The sequence below is a fragment of the Brassica oleracea genome, chromosome C5, assembly GCF_000695525.1.
Source record: "Brassica oleracea var. oleracea cultivar TO1000 chromosome C5, BOL, whole genome shotgun sequence".
Lineage (NCBI taxonomy): Eukaryota > Viridiplantae > Streptophyta > Magnoliopsida > Brassicales > Brassicaceae > Brassica > Brassica oleracea.
This window is the reverse complement of record NC_027752.1, coordinates 25,743,436-25,764,260: the sequence shown is the minus strand read 5'-3', so window position 1 is coordinate 25,764,260 and position 20,825 is coordinate 25,743,436. Positions and strand designations below refer to the sequence as shown.

Genomic DNA, 20,825 nt, shown 5'->3' with positions numbered 1-20,825 from the left:
TTATATATTTCTATTCTCTCTATTTCACTACTATTAAAATTTGGATTTTTTATAAATTAAAACTATGAAATTATATTATTTTTTTGTTGATTTATGACATTGTGTTCTTAAAAAAAAATGGAAGCGTGACTCCAAAATAAATCATAAGCTTCCAACGTGTTTTTAAAAAGAATATTTTAGAAGCATTTTGGAAGCGAGATCCCGTAAGCTTCCACAAGGTTCCGAAACGGGAAGCGGACGTTCGATGAAACTTCCGTACAACCTAGATATAAACACATCTAGACCATACGATCAATTCACAATAAGCAGAAAATACATAATACCAAAAGGTAAATCAAGTTAGAATGTCTTCTTTTTTTTTTCAAGTTAGAAATTCATATGCATGTCAAGGTTAGACGTTTTCTTTTGAAGAAGACTAAATTTATTTCGTTGAAAATAAGTCTTTAAGCATCTCCAAATACTTCTTACTATACAAAGTTTTAGTTTTTGTAATTTTATATATTCATATTTGTAAAAGTATATATGTTTTAATATATGTAAAAGTATGTAATCCGATTTTTTTTCTTAAGAGTTATTACACTAGAACCTCCTCTGATGTTAATTTTGAAATCCGTATTTTTTGTTTCTGTGAAGGATACTCGGGCAAAGACTTACTGTAACCTATACATACATATCATGGCAACCAAGAAAAGTTGATCTATTCTGTTGTCTCTGTTGATGGTCTTTACTCTCATGAGCCTTTTTCCTACAATTTCAGGTAATATTTTTTTTTACTTTAGGAAGTATTTATTTTATGAATATATTAACTTAAAAGCAAATGGAAAATATTCTATCAATTCGAAATTCTCTGAAAAGAAATCAAGAAGTTTTTAACTGATTCTTATATTCAAAAAGACTCAGGGAGTTGAGTTAAAATTTGTTAATATGCTGAATTTTTCATTTAAAAGTAAAACTAATGCTAACTTTATTGACTTAAATAGGTAATGAAGGAGAATGTCAACAACAGGAGAAATGTGCGGGAAAAAGCCCGGAATGGATCTGCAAAGGAAGATTTATTTCTCTGAATTACAAACTTGGAGGAATTCGCTTAAGACATGCAAATGGTCCACACCAACCAATTTCTTATTTTTGTTGCTGCAAGATATCATAAAAACTCTATAAATTAATGACGTTGGGATTATGACATTTTATTAATTTATAAAATTATTAATTTACAAAAGTTTTCTTTTTGGATTTTCTATTTTAAAGTATATCTTTTATATAAAATAAAAATAATTAATTGTACTGTATATACATTAATTAAGTCTTAGAAATTTGAATTTCATATTATTTCTTATATCGTACGGTGTCTATGAAATAATGAAATATAGTTTAAGAAAAAATTAATGTGGTTTTAGATATAATTTTACTAAATATTATCAACATTAGAATGTTTGGTTTGTACATATATAAAATGTATACATACACATTATTAATTTATGATTTTAATGGAACTATATATTTACAAAGAATTTGCTTAAGACATGCAAATGGTCCAGACCAACCAATTACTTATTTTTGTTGCTGCAAGATAGTATAACATTCTTGGTCATTATATGCCAAGTCCTCTTGTGGACTAACTAATTCGTATTTTATTATGTATTCTCCGCCTTATCCAAAAAACTAGTATGGTCATTATAGGATGTTTTTTGTGGCTTCCTCTAAAAGAAATGTTTATTTTGCTTTTCTTCCAGAGGTTTCTATCAACCTTATAAGTATCGAAAATTGCTTAGAATACCATAACTTAGTTTAAATACCGTTATGAGTTGTGGGTTTCTATGTTCATGTTTCTGTGTTCACAGTTTTCTAATATTATACTGTACGTATCCTTTACAGATTGCCTTCACTTGCTACTTGCCTCGGCTTGCTCACACTTCAGACTTAAGGTATTAATGCTGGTCAGAATTGTTTAGCTTCATTCAAGTCTAGCTTCATTCAAGTCTTAAGCTTGCGCTTATAAACTGAGTAGTCTTTTAGTTTTAAAATTTTATAAACATATATGTTACCGGCCAACAAATATTGTTGGCTTCCGGTACCATTTTCACCCTTCTATGGGGTCTACCTCGTGTCCTTTAACCCTATAGGTTCTCCGCGTTTTGGTAGTTCTTTCATATTTCGAACGTGATTGTGGTCACGTGATATGACACGCAGGGCCGGCAGAGGAGGGGGTACAAGCGGTGCGACCCCCCCCCCCCCCTAATTAAGGGGCCCACTTTTTTAAAAAAAGTCTATATTTTATATAAAAAATTTATAAATATAATAAATAAAATTGAAAAGGGCCCAAAAATATTTGATATGCATATAGTTTTATTTTCATTACAAAATATACAAAATATTACTGATTAAATTTTAAAAATATTTTAAATATTATATGAATATAAATCTTAGAGGGTAAAATTTTTTTTTTTTTTTGCCATAGGTCCCATAACAATGTCAAGCCGGCCCTGATGACACGTCACTTGTTACCCTTCGATGACGTAACACTGTCTTTCCTCTTTTCGTGTCGTTTTGAATACAAGTATCTTTTTTTCAGTTTTATAATTATTCAATCTATATTATTAAAAGAGAAGTACAATTATAAAATATTCCTTAGTTTTTTAACTTATTTAAAATGGCATGCCAGTATGCCACTGAAATTATTAATTAACCTACCTTTTAGGATTCTTTGTTTTTTTCTCTTTAATTAATGCATTTCCAAAATCAACTTCTAATAAAATATTATAATTAATAAACCTAGCTGTTACTATTCTTCGTATTTTCCTATTTTATTATATATAAGTGTGTTTGGAAATAATGAATTCCATATATACATTTCGTAATTAAATATATACATTATATGATAATTATTTTACTAATTCCATATATACATAATAAATAGTATATAAACAAGTTTATCATACACTATCATGAAATTTTGGTCCATAAAAAATAGTATATACAACCATGCTATTATATATTATCATAAAATTTTGATCCATAAAAAAATAAAAATACATTTTTGCGGATATACGGGTCATATTCTAAAAATATGGATGATACAATTGATGGTTTACAATATACAATAAAATTACTCAAATATAAACTATAAGATTATTGTGTTTAGAAATGTTATTTTAAATAATTATTTAAACGGGTAAATTTTAAAATATATATTATCACTTATACAAATAAATATATATTTATTTGTATAAGTGATAATATATATTTTAAAATTTACCCGTTTAAATAATTATTTAAACGGGTAAATTTTAAAATATATATTATCACTTATACAAATAAATATATATTTATAAAAAAAATAAAAACAAAACCTGCGCGGGTGCGTAGGTCAAGCTCTAGTTGCAATTAAAGTTTATATAATTGCATTTACAGTTTAGGAACTGAAATTTTATTTGAGAGAATTGAAAAAATTTGACATACTGAACTTTAATTTGTCTCAATAGATCTTTTAGAAGATTAGTTGGGGAAATATGATTTAGATTAATGTTAATACTGTTGTATCCTCATTAACCAAATTAATAGAATTTAAAATCATAAAATATCGTAGTTGATTTTAGTTTATATTAGAAAGGAAATTTAAAAAAAAAAAAAAAAAAAACAAGAGAAGTAAAACTTAAGTTTTACCTTTTCAGTTTTATCGTCATTTCCGCTGAAACCTTCTCAATCGATTAATGGCGATTTAGGGTTTTGAAAAATCTTTACTTTTTCATCGGTATTCTTCCAATTTCTTTTATCTTTAATGTCTATTTTGTCTGCCTCCTCTTTGTTCTCAGACGCAAATTAAAGAAATCGATTTGTTCTTTCTCTACGGGTTTCGTCGGACGGTTCCTTCACACTTAGTATTATCAATTTCACCAAAACTCAATGTTCCTTTACACTCGATATGCGATTAATTCTCTAGATTCTTAGAACCTTAGATTTTTCTTGAGAACCGAATTATTATCTCTTTTCAACTAAAATTAGTTCTAGCGGTTGATTAATCATCTTCTACACTTCAATTAAGGCATGCATGTTACTGTTTTGATTTGTATATGTAGAATATTGATTTAGTTTTGGTTTTTGAAAGAGAGAAAAAGTTTGTTGTCCTTTGAGATGTTAGAACTAGGTGAAGCACATGTTCTAAGATGGATAGATTGTAGATGTAAAAGGAGCTATATTGTTTTCATTGTTTGTGCTCTCATTACAATTTTTTCATGGCTTGTAGGTATATCTAAGGAGTTATCAAAGCGGATTTTTAAGGAGGGTAAGTAAACCCACGTGATTCAGATCAATAACAACTGCAGGTTGCTAAACATTATGAGAAAGTTGGAAACATGGCTACCAAAGGAGATAGAAGAAGTGAAGAAAGATTGGGGTTTTTACAGATTTTTGCCTTTCATGAAAATGGACTGGGTTACTCCGCGAGGGTGATACACATCTTCATGTGTAGGGAGCTGATCACTTTCAAAAATATCGAGCTTATTTCTCTTTGCGAGGCACCACTCCAATTTTCATTGCAAAAGTTCCACCTAGTCAACGGACTTGAGCGCAACACTAGTCTTTCACTTAAGAAAGTAAATGACTGGGAAGATGATGGTGGTTTCTAGAGAAAAAAAGGCTGACGAGAAAAGCGAAAACTTGTATCTTGACCCTCTGGAAGAAGCACAACGAGGCTGTTAAAAAGTGGAGTAATTTTGATCGAATACGACTGGTCTATCTTTGCATCATTGTTTTGTGGTTTTAGCGAGAAGTGAGAAGGCTAATATTCCCCTTAAATACATAAAGGTAGTCATGGTTCTTGAAAAGCTTCAAAACTATCCTTTGGATGTTGCTGTTTTTGACCTTCTTCTAGAGTTGGTTGCCAAAATATGCGTCAAACTAAAGGAGAAGACTACTAGTTATGTGTTATATGGATTCTCCTATGCCTAGCAAATTTGGGCAATGGAAGCAATACCAAAGATTACAAAGTTATTGGGAAAAAAATCGACAAAGGTTTGAAGGACAATCCTTTCGGATGTGAGCTGCAAATGTGTCATATGAAAAGATCATTTGGTTGGAGAACATCTTTGAATTCTAGGTAATAAGGTCGGTTTGAAATGCGTTCATTTAGTTTGAAATAAGTTATAACACGTAAACAATTTTATAGCAGTAGCTATTCTGAAATGAAGTGGAAGAAAAACAGTGAAAGACAATATCTTAGCTTGTAAATTCCAATCAACATCGATTTAGTATGATGTTAAACAAAGATATCCCTCAATGGTTATAGCACACCAAATTTTGTTGTCAAACAAACCCTATTAAAAGTCATTTAAGATTTTTATTAGTTTTTGTTTTATCTTCTCATAATTTTTAACACATCAAATAATGTTTTATTTCTGCTCCAATAATGAATGGTAGAATAAACATAAGGAAAAAGATATTCAAATCATCTCATATCCTACAAATGAATATGGAAGATCATGCTCAATAATGGTCATTGTTATCATCTCACAGAACACCATTATATTCACCTTTTGAGAACTACTTCTATGTGTATTTCCAAAGGGATTTTGGAAAAACATTCATACGGCGAATCAAAGTTGAGATTCCATTTCAATGAAGATTCAATAAGTAATGCACTTTAAAATGGTTGCATTTGATATCATTTTTACGATCAGGTAGTTTTCTTCCAATTATAATTAAAATTTTCAGCATCTAAAGACTCTACGGCTATGCTAAATTAGTTTTGGTTGTAAACCTTTTTATTTCTCTGAAATCTCTAGAACATTCGGTTCATGATGCTCTATATCTTCATCCATCACATCATTTTCATGATCCCTTTCACCATCATCGTTCAATTTTATAGTTTCCATATTTTGAAACAACAAAATATTCAACAAACATAAGACTAAGTCAATCCCAATAGATTCATGTTAAGATGTTTAAAAGATTTAAGAAAGTACCAAGCTCTAAACACTAACATATAAATCATAAATCAAGTCAAACATGTAATTCCATCGTACACGATTTAAGTAAAGCTCCAAACACTGATATATCAGGATTTTAATGAGTTTTGACCATGATATAAATCTTATATTTAGAGTCTTAATTATATGTTTGGAGTCGTTTTAGAGTATTTACATGTCTAGGTACGTGTTGGAGTACTTTGGATATTCTGGAACTATTTAGAGTTTGAAGAGAAATGATGCTGAAAAGACCAAGTTGAACCGACATGCATTTAATTGTGTTGATCGATACTCTCATTGGTGTCGGTCGACACCCAATCTTTACAAGTTAAATCGATGCGAGTTTAGTGAGTTTCAAGAAATTGCAGTTTGGTCTAAAAGTTTCCAGTATTTACTAAAGTGTGTAAGTCGTATTTTAGACCTAATCAAACTAAAACACACACATTAGAGAAACACAAAAGAAGAGACCCTACATCCTAGACAGAACCAGAAAACTCAGTTTCAAACTAAAAAATCACCCAAACATAGAAGAATCAGAGAATACATAAATTATTACCAGCGAGAATGATTTTCTAACCAAACTCATATGAAGAAACCGGGTTTTCGGAGATTTATCTGGAAAATGCGTTAGAAAGAGATGAAAAAGTTGTATGCAAGCAAAAAAGCTAATGGAGAATCCGTGAGTCAACTCACCTTGGACCGCTTTTGACATCGAATAAAAATGGTAAAAGTCAACTAAACCAAAATTTAAATTGAGATAAGATTAAGACCTATCAAGAATTTACGAATTAGGTTATTCTAACCAGTTGAAAATCTATATATAGAGAAACAATACATATGCAAATGAGTAAATGAAATTATCTGGAAGAAGGTGAATTTTTAAAGATATAACTAGATTTTTACTCGCGCTTCGAAAGCGCGGGTTTGGTGGATTATAAACAAAACACACTTTGATATAAATTAGTATTTTGGATTGTTGTACATTATTATTATTATTATGTTATAAAGTCATACTATATCGAAGAAGTAAATTTGTTTAAACTTAATTAGTTTATTTGAAATTTTGTGTGTATACTTTTATGCAACTTTCTATTAGGTATAGGCATTTATCCGAACCCAAAAACCGAACCAAAACCGATCTTGAAATACATATTCAGTTTGAGTCCAGATCCAATAAAAAGTACCTATTGGATATATTTTTGGACCCGCGGATCTCGGCTCCGCCCAAGTCCTATTTTAGACCCAATCGGCTACCCAAAGTACCCAATTTTTGTGTATATTAGGTATAGTTTTAAGTTGAAAAAGTGATGTTATCAAAATTTGACTTATATATTTCGGGTATTCAAATAAAATTTTGGTTTTTATCTGATCTTTAGTTCATATTTCAGGTAAAAAATTTGGGTCATTAAAAGTATTTGGATATTTTCAAGTATTTGCTTGAATTTTCGAAAAATTTAGTGTTTTAGGTATTTTTGAATTTTGGGATACTCTGAATCTTTCTGGATCCTAAATATCCAAACTAACTCAGACCCGTCATATACCCAAAAATTATAGTTATTCGAATTATAGTTCCGAACCGATCCGGACCCAAAAAGAACCGATCTGAATTCTAAAATTTTCAAACACCTATAATTTTTCATTTCCAAACCTATGTAAATGTCTAGGACCCAAAAGGATTCGATTCATACCCGGTTAGAGGACCCAAATACTAATGCTTACTCTTTCTTATTATATTTTGTGTGCATTTTTATAAGAGTTACATTTATTAAGTTGATGAGATTTAAGATTTACTTGGCACATTTTTCTAATTTAATATTGCAATCCCAACAATAATCTAATAACATTATACAAAACCTTCTACTTGTCCAGGATGTTTGATATAATTTGTTTTTAGTAGTGTTGATATTGGTATAGCATTAATGGTAGATGTTATAAGTTGTAGATCTTTTTTCTTTGTCACTTGTAAATTAGATTCTATACGTAGGTTTGGAAACATATTATTACGTAGATAAGATATATGGGTCCCAAAAATTTAGAATTAAAGGAAATGTTACAATATATTATAAATATTAGAAAATATTATCTTGTTGCTATATAACAGGGGTTAGTTATAATCGGTCCAATTGGTAATGGTTGTAACTTTAAAAAATTTGTTGTAGAAAAAAATCTGTAGATTTTTTGCTGTGGCTTTAGATTTTTTTGCTTTAGAATTTTATAGAAAGTTCTAAAAAATTGCTTTAGATTTTTGGCTCTACATAGCACTTGTACAGCCGTAGGTTATTTCAATAGCTGTAATTTTGAAATTTTTATTAAAGCTTGATTGATGTGAATTTAGTGCTGTAGAAATAAAGGGGGTTGTGGACAGCACCTACAACCAGTACAAATCATATCCAATATTTGATTGTATATAACATATTTGACTAAAAATGAAAAGGTGCAACAATTTTGTTTAATTAGATTTTTTTTTAAAATCCTTCACTTTTAATAGTAAAGATAGGCATGTAATTTTGTTTTATTCGGTTAAATCACTTTGGGTAATTAGGTTTTTGGTTAGTTTGTTTGACCACACTTAGAGCATCTCCAAAAGACACTCTATAACTTCAAATATGAAGTTTTTTGCTCTCCAAAAAGGAACTTCAAAATTTGAAGTTTTGAGTAGTGGAACTCTATATTTGAAGTTTCACTATTCAAAACTTCAAATTTGAAATTTCATATTTTTATTTGCATTTTGGTCCCTACAATTACACATCATATATATAATTCTTAAATATTTTCTTGTTTATCGTATTAATGCTTGAAAATTTTATATCTCATAAAAATTTCATTTTTTTATAAATTTAAGTTTTACACATAAAATTAAATAAAATTTAAAATAAGATTTAAATTTTTAAAACTAGATTTAGAAAACAAACAATATACAAAAGAAACTTAACAAAAACTATTGCGCAAATTTAAATATTTTAACAACACTAATAATCAGGAAAATTTGATCCGGAACCTCCAAAATCTCTAATATTGTCCAAACAAATTTTATGTAACCAAAGATGGTTGTTATTGTTGATGAAGTTTTCCTTTTGGAGAATAACACCTTCAAACTTCAAATATAGAGTTTTTGAAACTTCATAAAGGAACTTCTTTTTGGAGATACACTTAGAACACGAAGCATGAGATGTCGGTGACAACGCAATGCTCATTTCATTTGGTTTTTCTGTCCTTGCCTCAATTGGTTACTGTTACAGATGTTAATAAATGAGTAAATTACCAATAGGATACCCTAAGTTTTTCTAAACTTTCAAACCCAAAACTTACTGTATTTGACTAAAAGCATTTCTAAGAGCAATTTTACTTTTAAAGTTTGGTGAACTTTAAATTTGAGGTTTAATGGTGACTTTCACCCATGATAAAACTTTAAATTTTTTTTTAAATTACATGAAGGCATAACTATTACACAAATTTAAATATTACAACAACACTAATAGTGAAGTAAGTTTTATCTGTAACCTTCAAAATTGTCAAATATTGTCCAAATTTTTTTGTGTAAATGAAGATGGTTGTTATTGTTGTTTTTGATGTCTTTTCCGTACAATTCTTTATTGTTCATATCGAATATATTCACGAGAATTAACATCATCAAAAAGAAATTAGTCTTTTAGCAATATTTTATGTTTCTCTTTTACTTTCTTGTTCCGATCTTATGTATTTACAAGTATCAAGATCACCTGATTTCAACAATTTTTAACTCGTAATCTACAAAGTAAAAATGAGTAGAGCCATTTTACTTCGAAATGCACTAATAGATCATATATGCATTTCGAAAATCATTTTATGGAATAATATGATATTTTGTTTGAAGTTTAATATTAATTAAGTTATTTTTATTAAATTTTTATAGAGTATTTTATTAATTAATATTGTTGCATATGTTTATATATATATGTTAGTTATTTACAAAAGCTTTTTATGAATTCAAATTAGTTATGACAAAAATAAGGTCCATATTATAAAATACAAATAGTTTTGAAGTTGAGTTTGAAGTTTTGCTTTTGGAGAAGACCACCTTTAAACTTCAAATATAGAGTTTTAGAAACATAGTTCATTTTTGGAGATGCTCTTACGAATTGAACTAGAAAATTTCGGTTCAATCTTCTGTTATTTGATTTTCTAAAATTATGGTAAATTTAACTTTTTTTGTTCCAGTTAAATTTATGTTTAAGCTGATTTTTTTTTTATTTAAAGTTGATTATCTTCAATTAATTTTGGTTAGTTGAGTTCATTTTCTCAGTTTGTTTGCGTAATTTTGATCAGAATCAGATTAATTTTGTTTTTGCCTAGCCGAAACAACCGACGGGACCGACTACTACACTGAACAGACTTAGAGCATGATTATTGGAAGGTTCTTAGGGTGAGGTTATTAGCGGAATATAAGAACTCCTCTCTTAACTTTTAACTAAAAAAGCTAAGAACCGTTTCTTAAAACTCTTATTTAAGAGCTGGTTCTTAGCTTTTTTAGTTAAAAGTTAAGAGTCATGTTCTTATATTCCGCTAAGAACTCCATCTCAAGAATCCTCCAATAATCATGCTCTTACAACCGGTTCTGAATTGAATTGAGAAGCAGACAATTTGGGTTCAGTTCGGCTGGCTAGGGTATAGATCCCAACGCTAGGAAAACGAAACGATTGAAGAAAGAAAAAGAGATGATCACCCTACATTACTGTGTAAACCTCACAGTTTCATCAGAATCGTTGAAATGAAGAGTATAAATAAAATAAACTTCGAAAAAATCATTTAACAAAATCGTTGAAACAACCTTAAAATCAATGACGAGTATAATTTACAGGTGAAATGAGGAGTATAGATCCAGCGAGCTCTTTTCTCATATTTATGTTCAATAAAGTCCCAACATTCTAAGTTCCATTACATGACTCTGGTCAAGGTCAGGAACATTCTTGCATTCTCGGTCTTCCACTATATACTCCTGATACAGAAACACAATGTTGTATATCAAGGAAACCAATCACAGTAAGTAAATAAACAAGAGAAAACCTTTGTGAGTTCTTGTTTGGCAAGAACATGGTAGTGCCGCTCATTGATCCTTTGACCACATATAATTGCGATGAAGAACCCATAAAGTAGTCCTACCAAGACAATGGCCAAAACTGCAACATAAAACAGACTCATTGGATATTGAGACCCATATCTCAAAGATGATGGTAGAAAGCGAGAAGAGGTGTTACCAGCTAATGTGTAGAAGCCATAAGGATGTTCCTCATAACCGAACATCTCACGTAGTTCTTCACCGTAGAACTTGTAAACTAGTAACCCCAAGAACGCTACAACCTGTTGATGCATGAAGACTTTATTCATCAGTATAAATGCCTTGACTTAACTTCACAGGTATCAACCAAATCCAAATATACATAAGGGATCTCATGTGTCGGTTTATGAATGCAACAATAAACAACAGATTTGGTCATAAACTGATAATTACGGCAGTTATAACTACGGATTTGCGGTCTCATCAGAGTGTATTCGAAAAGAAAAACGAGAGTCAAGAAGCTGATAAACATGGTAAAGAAAGTGTATTCTACTTAGGAGAACAAGTAATGTACCATCTGGACAGTGATGAAAATGAAAGCATGATCTCTAGCAACCAGGAGCTGAAATCTCAATCTCAACCACCATCTATCAGGAGGCACATTGGCTCGGAGTTTGAACACAGCTCTACACTCTGTACAATGCGAAAATGCAAAACCTTCCTGAAACATAAACCAGCATTCAGAACATACACATCCCAGAGACAAAGCATTTCATAAACCTACAAAGATAAAGGCCAACAAAGAACAAACGTCATAGAAACTAATACTACCTTGGTGGAGCGCCAGTTGTCGAGACAAGATCTGTGAACGTACTTCTGAGTACCTTTACAATTGCACGGACCAATCAGATCTTCCCCTGCAATGCAACACATAACACAAGAATCAAAGTCGTTTCAGTTTTGAGATCAAGAAAGCCTTGTTCATACCTCCAACGTCTAGGCAAATTCGACATTGTGGTTGATCTACAGCAACGAGATGCGTAGTTTCGTCGTCATCGTCATCATCACCACTCTCAGCTATCTCTCCTTCCTCTACAACACGATCACCTCTTTCCGCTGCTACGATTTCGTTCGTGGATGTGGATTCGTCGAATAGAATCTGTTCTCCGTTCCGGTCATCATCACTAGGCACTAACTGCATCTCTTGAACATTCTAAAATATCTTGAAATGCAATAACCTATGAGAAATCAACAAAATTCTCAACAATTCGCATCAGAAAACTCGATCTAGGGTTTCATCGAAAGATTCTCAAAGGAAGCTTACACGAATTCAACTGATTCTCGAAGATTTTCTTCGAAGCCAAGCATTGCTTGTAGTTCGCTCAGCGTTTGCGACTAAGAAATTGGTGAACTATAGCTGCGAATCAGAGTGGTAAGGATTGATTTGATTGTCTCGATCAATTCATCACTATGTGTTAAATACAGTGACGACGACGACGACGAAGATCTTTGAGCTTTGAGAGAGATGAAGATGATGAAAGGAGATTTGATTGAGATCAGAAAAGAAAAGTCTGAGGGGCGAAACTGGAATTTAAAAATATGTCGATCTGTTAGCGACACGTGGATTATTGTAAACCGATCGGTTGGTGTGGTCCGTACCGAGAACAGATCGAATTTAGAAAAAGTAGCCGATCGGTATTTAGCAATAATCCGTATTGAAACTAAAAACCGAGAATCCCGGTTTGTTGGATCTTGTTTACTCCGGTCTACCAATTCATTACTATGTGTTGAACACAGAGACAACGAAGAAAAGAAAAGTCTGAGTGCAAAACTGGAACTGAAAAAACACGTGGAGAGCACGTGATACGTGGATTAGCTTAAACCGATTGATTGGGATGGACCGAACCAAGAAGCGATAGAATTTACAAGTCGCCGATCGAAACTGTATTGAAACCGAAACCGGAAACCGAGAATCTCGGTTCGGTTTACTTCCGAACGCCAGGACTACTGAGTGGACCTGTGAAGTTCATCGTTAACTTGGCAGAGTCGTTCCGTTGAGTCCGTAGAGATCAGAATCAATTTGTTTGGCCGAGAGAGAGAGAGTGAAGGAGAAGAAGATGGCTGAGACTGTGCATTCTCCGATCGTGACTTTTGCATCGATGCTATCGCTTCTTGCTCTTTGTCCACCTTTCGTCATTCTCCTGTAAGCTCTCATCATTTCTCGTTACTCTTTCTCATCAGACCGGCTCGCACAGTATGTCACCCCCTTAGTTCATAGCTTAGATCAAATAAGTGACTGAATGTGTTTCTGATTTTGAAACTTGTAGATAAGAGACACTGATACATTGTATGAGCTTCCTTGTTCTTTGTCTGAGATTGTGAGTTTTCAAATTAAGCAAACATGGGTGGTACATTGTTGGTCCATAATATTTTCTTTTGTTTGCTTATAAATTTATGGGGACCTGTGGCCATTTTTATTATTCAGATCTTTCATTATATTCCAGATATGGAGAGTTGAGTTCGACTGCAGTAGACTCCTTGAAACGTAATATTTACACCTCTTTTATTGATGTTTAGTTTCATTCCTCTGGATTCTTGTGGGAGAATGGAGTTAAAGGGCTCATCAACATATGGCCAAGACCCACTGCCATCGCTTGGAAGATCATCTTTTGCTATGGAGCATTTGAGGCTGCTCTCCAGCTTCTTCTTCCTGGTAAAAGAGTTGAAGGCCCAGTTTCTCCGACGGGGAACCGACCAGTTTACAAGGTTCGACAGATGGCTCTACTTAAGTATCAGTTAGCCTTGTGTGTGATGCAAATAAACAACTGTGTGGTTCTGTTCTTGTAGGACAATGGTATGGCTGCCTATTTTGTGACACTAGCCACCTATCTTGGTCTTTGGTGGTAAGCAATGTTTAATTCTTTCGAATGCTTTATGTTGGATTGCGTTTTGACAGTATTTATGCTTTACGTATATGAGTTGAGTTGTCTTTTGCTATTCAGGTTCGGGATATTCAACCCTGCAATTGTCTACGATCACTAGGGTGAAATATTTTCGGCACTGATATTCGGAAGCTTCATATTTTGTGTTCTGTTATACCTCAAACTAAGTGTGCATGCATGTTTCTCCTTAGTCTCTAAAAATGTAGTCTTCGGTTTTTATGTTTTTAAAACTTGTGTGTTTTGTCTTTTACAAGGGTCATGTTGCACCTTCATCAAGTGATTCTGGTTCATGTGGTAACACCTTATTATCGACTTCTACTGGGTCTGGGTGAGTTATTCCTGAAGATCATGTTTTCTTTCTGAAATCACTGGTTGGGATTTGCTTACGTCTTGGCAATGTTAGCCATCACTGGTTGGAATTCTGTGCTAGACATTCTGAGCTAAAGCTTTCTTAAAGCTCCAAAGTTAGTGGACCTGTAAACATCATTGTCTTCTTACCGGCATTAATTCATTTAGTTGATTAAACACAAGAAGATTAGTTTGGTATGAGTATGGTCTTAAATGTCAGAGGGTGAAGGAGATGAATAAAGTATTCAATAGTTATCATAACATTCATAGATGAGATCTTATATCACTCTTTGCGTCCAGATTATCATTATCACAATCCACTTTGTGGCAATCTTATTCTCAATGTATCCTTTGCGTTGGGCTTTGCAGGGCATGGAGTTATACCCTCGAATTGGTAAGAACTTTGACATCAAGGTTTTTACTAATTGCAGATTTGGTATGATGTCCTGGGCTGTTCTTGCCGTCACCTACTGCATTAAGCAGGTACTTTTAGATACATTCCCACTTTGTTACGACATAACCTGGATGTTTCTTTGAGTCCTTATTTGATCAGAGAGCCTCACCCTTCTAATATGCGGTCCCTATACTTTTCTTTACCAGTATGAAATAAATGGGAGAGTATCTGATTCAATGCTTGTGAACACCATTCTGATGCTGGTGTATGTCACGAAATTTTTCGGGTGGGAAGCTGGTTACTGGAACAGCATGGACATCGCACATGACCGAGGTATGCGTCTGGTACATATATCAAAATTACATCACCATGAACAAAATTTGCTGCACTATTTGGCCATAATATCCTTGCGGGTTTTGTTTATGTGGCTAATGCAGAAGCAAATGGTTCAGATTTTTGAGCTTTATGATTGGTGATTTTTTCATACTTTATAATTGTTGATTTTTCAGCGGGATTCTACATTTGCTGGGGCTGTCTAGTGTAGGTGCCTTCTATTTATACATCTCCAGGCATGTACCTTGTGAACCACCCAGTCAAACTTGGAACTCAGGTGCAAAATATTTGAACTTCATAGATGAATATAGAAGGAATAGATACATTAGAAATACCCTGTCTGTTACAAATGAAAAAAGTCTTAAAGATACCACTTTCGTGGGAAAGCAAAAAACAATTCAGGTTTTCTAAGGTAGTTCTAGAAATTGCCTTTTAAGTCTGTTAATTGAAATACTTGGTATCTTTCATTACAGTAGGAACAAGAGAGTTACAATTTAAACATATGTTTAAGTCCTTGCATACTATGGCTCAAGATTATAGATTTCGGATATCAGTCTATGCAGTAGCATAATTCTATTAGTGATACGCTATCGATGGTACAATAGTTGGGACATCTATGCGTATTTCTATCTCTTGGACTTAATAATCTCCTTCAGTGGTTTGCAGTTGGCAATATACATTCTGGTGGCGGGGATTCTTTGCATTTACATAAACTATGATTGCGATAGACAAAGGCAAGAGTTCAAGAGGACAAACGGGAAATGCTCGGTTTGGGGCTAAGTGTAGCATCTCTATCCCGCAGTCTGAACTGGATCAGTCCAAGGTCGGACTGATCAGACGGGACAGACATGTTGGACATGTCATCTGGATAGTACTGGTCAGATTAAGACGATACGGTATGTCCGAACATAGCAGTTGAGCTTGTCGGACTAAGCTGGACGGATCAGACAAGGCAGCTGGACTTGTCATCCGAGATCAGTAGTCAATGTGTGGACTGACTGGTATACGTTCTGACGGGAACAGATACTGAGTTGAACATGAACTGATTAGCCAAGCAAAATGGCGGAAACAGTTATCTGACGGTTACTGAATTTATAAACTGCTTGGCGGTTACCGGGAGCAGTTACCGAGTGGTTACCGAACAGTTTGGCGGGTGGTTATTAAGCCGGTTACTGAACTGCTGGAGAAGTTGGGAGAGCAGGTACTGAACTACTTAATTGAACCGAGAGTGGTTACTGGTTTCGGAGTAATAAGTAACTGCCCGGATAGACGGTTGAAGGGAAAAAGGAGCGCGGGGATGGTTAGAGCGGTTGGGAGGCGGTTATGTGCGTCTGAGTAACCGCCCAGTCTCTTTTAATGAGATTTCCGCGGATCAGAGAAGGGACATCTCTGCTCTATACGGTTCAGGAGAGACTAGAGAGAGAGATATACTGAGAGAAGGCGATTCTGATCGGAAAGATAGAGAGAGTTGGCCGGAAGGCGGATCGGGGACTCAATTAATGGCCGGTCTGTCTGGTGCACTGCGACTCCGTCTGATCTGAACATGATCGGATCGCGACTGGGATACCGAGAGACAATGATACTGGATCGAAGGGATAGAGCGTGGGTACTGATAATAGATCGGCATACTGTATCTGATCAGGTACAGTACGGGAAGGGAACATACCGAATCTGTGTTCTGCGTGGGTTCTTGTGAATTCGAGTTTTCCTTCATACCGTGGGCTTGATGATGCGGATCTTCCCTGATGGATGGCGAGTTCTGTGGAGGCTGGCTCGGCTGGTTCTGTTCACGGTTTGATGGTTTCTGATGGGAGGCGTCCGTACTGATGATACATATCAGATGGCAAGAATTACCTGAGGCGGTTATCGGATGTTTGGTGCTGGAATGCGATTCTGACGGTTAAGACTCAGACCGAGTCTTAGTTCTGTTCCGACTATGGTAATGGCCATGTCTTGATGGAACGGCTAGTAGCGAGGCGTCTTCTATTCATCACGGATTGAGTGTTGGTTGGAGCTTGAGAAGATTTGATCTGATCGTATGCTGGAGAGGCAGGAAGGTGGCTGTGAAGCCGGGTGTGTTTACAGGGATCTGGATGTGTGCTAGTACTGGTTGGATCGTGGGCTGCAGAGCCGAATTTGTACTGATTGATCTAGGTGTGATCAATGTGGTTCTTGAACGCTAGCAAGGCTGGCGTACTGTAGGTACTGGAAGGCGGGTTGGAGACAACGGTAAGGGAAACCGGGTCGAAGCCTTTCAAGTGGTATCAGAGCGATTACGGTTCTAGGACAGAGTTCGAAGGATTATTCAAGATTTGTCTAGACCGAACAGACGTGGAAAATGCTAAGCGCGAGCATTGGAGAACTGACGAGAGACTTGATCTTGGGAGTGATCAAGTCGGACTTACACTTTGTATGGGCAAATGTAAGTTAGAAGTTTAACTGGAAAGAAACCGGAGATAAGATCATTGATGGATGATTGGATTGGTTGAATGAAGTCTGAGTTAAAGATCATTTGGGGAATGATCGGATTGCTTAAGGTGTTCTGGATTACTCAAGAGAGTTATCCAATAAATTTTTCTAAGTGTTGGAAACAACAGAGAGGTTTACTTAAGTCAATGGATCCGGATTCTGAAGTGAAGAAACAGGAAGGATTGACTAAGAGATTTCTGAAGCTTAAGGAAGGTTAAGCAGACTGGAATCAAGAAGAACCAAGCTGTTCGAGAAAGCGAAAGATGATTCAAAAATGTCAAAGAAAGACAATGAACTGTCAAGGACAATGATGTCGGATATGGAGCCAAGGAGCTGACGAGTTTAATTCTGTATGGACAAGACGTCCGTAACTGGATCTGAAAGGGGGACTTCAGACGGAAGGCCTTCAAGGCAAGATAGCCGAGTGGATGAGCCGGATGTTGTAAACGAGAACTGAGTTGTACAGGTGGTCTGAGAATTGAGATAGTATCTCAATGAACGGGTTAAGGCAATGGATGGTTTGCTACGAGATAACCTGAAAGAGTCAGGAAATCGGAAAACTGAATTGGACTAGTCGTCCATGGAAGAGCCTAAGGACTAATGGCCAAGGCACTGATGCTGGAATGTGAAGTACAGAGACTTACATTCGAATGGAACGTCTGTTGAGAATGCTTAGATGGATTCTAAGGTTTTCAAGGTAATGGACAAGCTGGTCCGGGAAAATGGAACTGGAAGTTTCATAAAAAGATTTTTGGAAAAATCTGAGTGAGACTTACACTTAGCAAGTGGCAAGTGTGAGCAAGTCTGGATATAAAGAACTAGACGAGAGAATTGTCAAGTATGACTAAGCTCGATTGTCTTAGTAGGTTTGTGCGGTCCGAGAGTTGAGATTATCGGAACAAAAGATTGGAAGTCAGGTGTACTTGCCAAAGACTTGTTAGGTGAGCAAGAAACTACTCGGAGGTATAAGATGCTATAGATGATGAGTTGTGGTCGGAGTTTCAAAAGTGGTAAATGATCGGTTCCTGCCATGAGCGTCTAGATCACACAATGTAATTAAGGGTTGTGATGCTTGCTAAGGCTTGCTGGATTTTGGATGACGGTTCGATGATTTGGGACGATCATTTGAGTTTAGATTATTGATTCCTTTCATGCGAAAGTCTAGATAAGTCTAGGTGCTTATGGCTGAGATGCTCATTAAGACTTAGCTTGATTGTAAGACGGCTGCTCGATGACTTGGAATGATAATGCTGGACCAGACTAAGTGTCTGATTAACTGGACAAGTGGGAATACTAAAACCATTAGTGTTAGTGTTGATGATATGTCCTTAGGAACCGAGTGGGATTGCTGAGGCATAACAGTTCTGATACTGTATGTTCTGGTGTCTATGGAAACCGAGAGTTTCCAAGACGTGACTGTCTGTCATCGCGTGTTCTGTCCTGACGTTTGTGGGAACCGGAGAGTTGCCAAGACGTAAATGTTGTCGCGTCAGTGGGAACTAGATTAGTTCGCCATCGCGTGTCTGTACTGCTGTCTGCGGAAACCCAATCTGATGTCTGTGGGAGATGTACCTTCCAAGACATAACTGTACTGTCACTGGAACTTAAGGAGTTCACTACTGTGGGTTTCCGATCGCGATGAAAGCATGGATGGGAACTAGTGAGAGTTTGCCATCTCATGTCTGTAGGATGTCTGTCTGTTTGATATGCCATGTATATACTGATGTCTTTGGGAACTGTTGAGTCTTCCAAGACATAACTGCGACTGAGTCAATGGGAAAAGATGAGTTTGTCATTATGGGATTGTGAACCGGGAAGGACTGGGAGTCCGAAAGGAAAATTGTGCAAGGGATCAAGTGTAGGATCCAGTAAGATATGTTTGTAAGGATCAAGAATGATCCGGAGGTGTCAATAAAGATCAGTAAAGATCTGAGAAAAGCTGATGTCGATCATAAGTGGTCGGGATTGGTTAGGATCAGGGAGTGATCCGAGGAAAACAACTATAAGGATCAAGATGAGATGCATGCGTTCTAAAAAGATTAAGTTCCTAGTAGTCGGAGTTAGGCCATGCTAAGGAACACTGGAGTGCGAGAATCAAACAGTCAAGTCAGGATTGGACTGAGACTGGTCGAACTGAGTCCTAGAAGGACTAAGGTTGGGTCATGAGTGACTGCGACCAGTTAAGGAACAGACTGGAAAACACTTAACAAAGGTAGTGAGTTAAACTTCGAGAATTAAGGTAAACTGGTCAACACTGTTGGGAGTTGTGTGTTCTCACCAAAGTGTGTGTCCAAAGATCGAGGAATTGCTCGAAAGTAGGAGCTGCTATGCTTACTGAGTTGGTGAACTGAACTGAGTCTGCTGAGACTAAGTATGTGGAAAGACACTGAAACGAGGAAATCGGTAGCTGAGATCGAATTTGTTGAGTGGGATTGTGACCAGAAAGTCTTGAACACAGTAACGGTCGAGTGACCAAAAGCCTGAGAATTGAGTTAAGGCATGAGTGCCGTGTGTTAGGATTCATTCCAAGTGGGGGAGACTGTCCTGATTAGGTAGAACAAAGTTCTATTAACTGCTGAATTCGAGGACGAATTCATTCCAAGTGGGGGAGACTTGTAGCATCCCCATCCCGCTGTCTGAACTGGATCAGTCCAAGGTCGGACTGATCAGACGGGACAGACATGTTGGACATGTCATATGGATAGTACTGGTCAGGTTAAGACGATACGGTATGTCCGAACATAGCAGTTGAGCTTGTCGGACTAAGCTGGACGGATTTAGACAAGGCAGCTGGACTTGTCATCCGAGATCAGTAGTCAATGTGTGGACTGACTGGTATACGTTCTGGCGGGAACAGATACTGAGTTGAACATGAACTGATTAGCCAAGCAAAATGGCGGGAACAGTTATCTGACGGTTACTGAATTTATAAACTGCTTGGCGGTTACCGGGAGCAGTTACCGAGTGGTTACCGAACAGTTTGGCGGGTGGTTATTAAGCCGGTTACTGAACTGCTGGAGAAGTTGGGAGAGCAGGTACTGAACTACTTAATTGAACCGAGAGTGGTTACTGGTTTCAGAGTAATAAGTAACTGTCCGGATAGACGGTTGAAGGGAAAAAGGAGCGCGGGGATGGTTAGAGCGGTTGGGAGGCGGTTTTGTGCGTCTGAGTAACCGCCCAGTCTCTTTTAATGAGATTTCCGCCGATCAGAGAGGGGGCATCTCTGCTCTATACGGTTCAGGAGAGACTAGAGAGAGAGAGAGATACTGAGAGAAGACAATTCTGATCGGAAAGATAGAGAGAGTTGGCCGGAAGGCGGATCGGGGACTCAATTAATGGCC

The 20,825-nt window shown here is 35.6% G+C and overlaps 1 protein-coding gene and 2 long non-coding RNA genes across 9 annotated transcripts in view; 2 read left to right on the top strand and 1 right to left on the bottom strand.

Annotated features, from left to right (window-relative positions):
• Nucleotides 1–212: 212 nt before the first annotated feature.
• On the top strand, nt 213–1,085 carry LOC106294369. Its single transcript, XR_001260823.1, has 3 exons — nt 213–329; nt 634–757; nt 981–1,085. It is a non-coding gene; the product is annotated as an uncharacterized LOC106294369 (long non-coding RNA).
• Nucleotides 1,086–10,729: 9,644 nt separating this feature from the next.
• Nucleotides 10,730–12,557, bottom strand: LOC106292715 (E3 ubiquitin-protein ligase MARCH2). The gene is made up of 7 exons (XM_013728358.1): nt 12,323–12,557; nt 11,986–12,236; nt 11,830–11,915; nt 11,573–11,719; nt 11,198–11,300; nt 11,007–11,119; nt 10,730–10,938 (listed from the first exon to the last, which is right to left on the bottom strand). The coding sequence occupies exons 2-7, from the start codon at nt 12,197–12,199 to the stop codon at nt 10,849–10,851; spliced, it is 753 nt and encodes a 250-aa protein (XP_013583812.1). The 5' UTR covers nt 12,200–12,236; nt 12,323–12,557; the 3' UTR covers nt 10,730–10,848.
• Nucleotides 12,558–13,017: 460 nt separating this feature from the next.
• Nucleotides 13,018–20,825, top strand: part of LOC106294582 — a 10,070-nt gene continuing 2,262 nt past the window's right edge. For 2 of the 7 annotated variants that reach the window (XR_001260876.1, XR_001260871.1), the window contains exons 1-8: nt 13,019–13,201; nt 13,576–13,764; nt 13,846–13,901; nt 14,001–14,107; nt 14,195–14,268; nt 14,658–14,771; nt 14,889–15,015; nt 15,192–15,292. This is a non-coding gene — a long non-coding RNA (uncharacterized LOC106294582). Of the gene's footprint in view, nt 13,253–13,325; nt 13,377–13,575; nt 13,765–13,845; nt 13,902–14,000; nt 14,108–14,194; nt 14,269–14,657; nt 14,772–14,888; nt 15,016–15,191; nt 15,293–20,825 lie in introns of all 7 variants that reach the window. The other 5 variants (XR_001260873.1, XR_001260877.1, XR_001260872.1 and 2 more) reach the window with 5 other exon arrangements.

Coding starts and splice junctions, on each gene's coding strand:
- LOC106292715 (XM_013728358.1), bottom strand. CDS start 12,199: ATGCAGTTAGTGCCTAGTGATGATGACCGGAACGGAGAACAGATTCTA. Junction 11,120..11,197: donor TGGCTTCTACACATTAGCTG/GTAACACCTCTT, acceptor TTTATGTTGCAG/TTTTGGCCATTGTCTTGGTA. Junction 10,939..11,006: donor CCAAACAAGAACTCACAAAG/GTTTTCTCTTGT, acceptor TTTCTGTATCAG/GAGTATATAGTGGAAGACCG.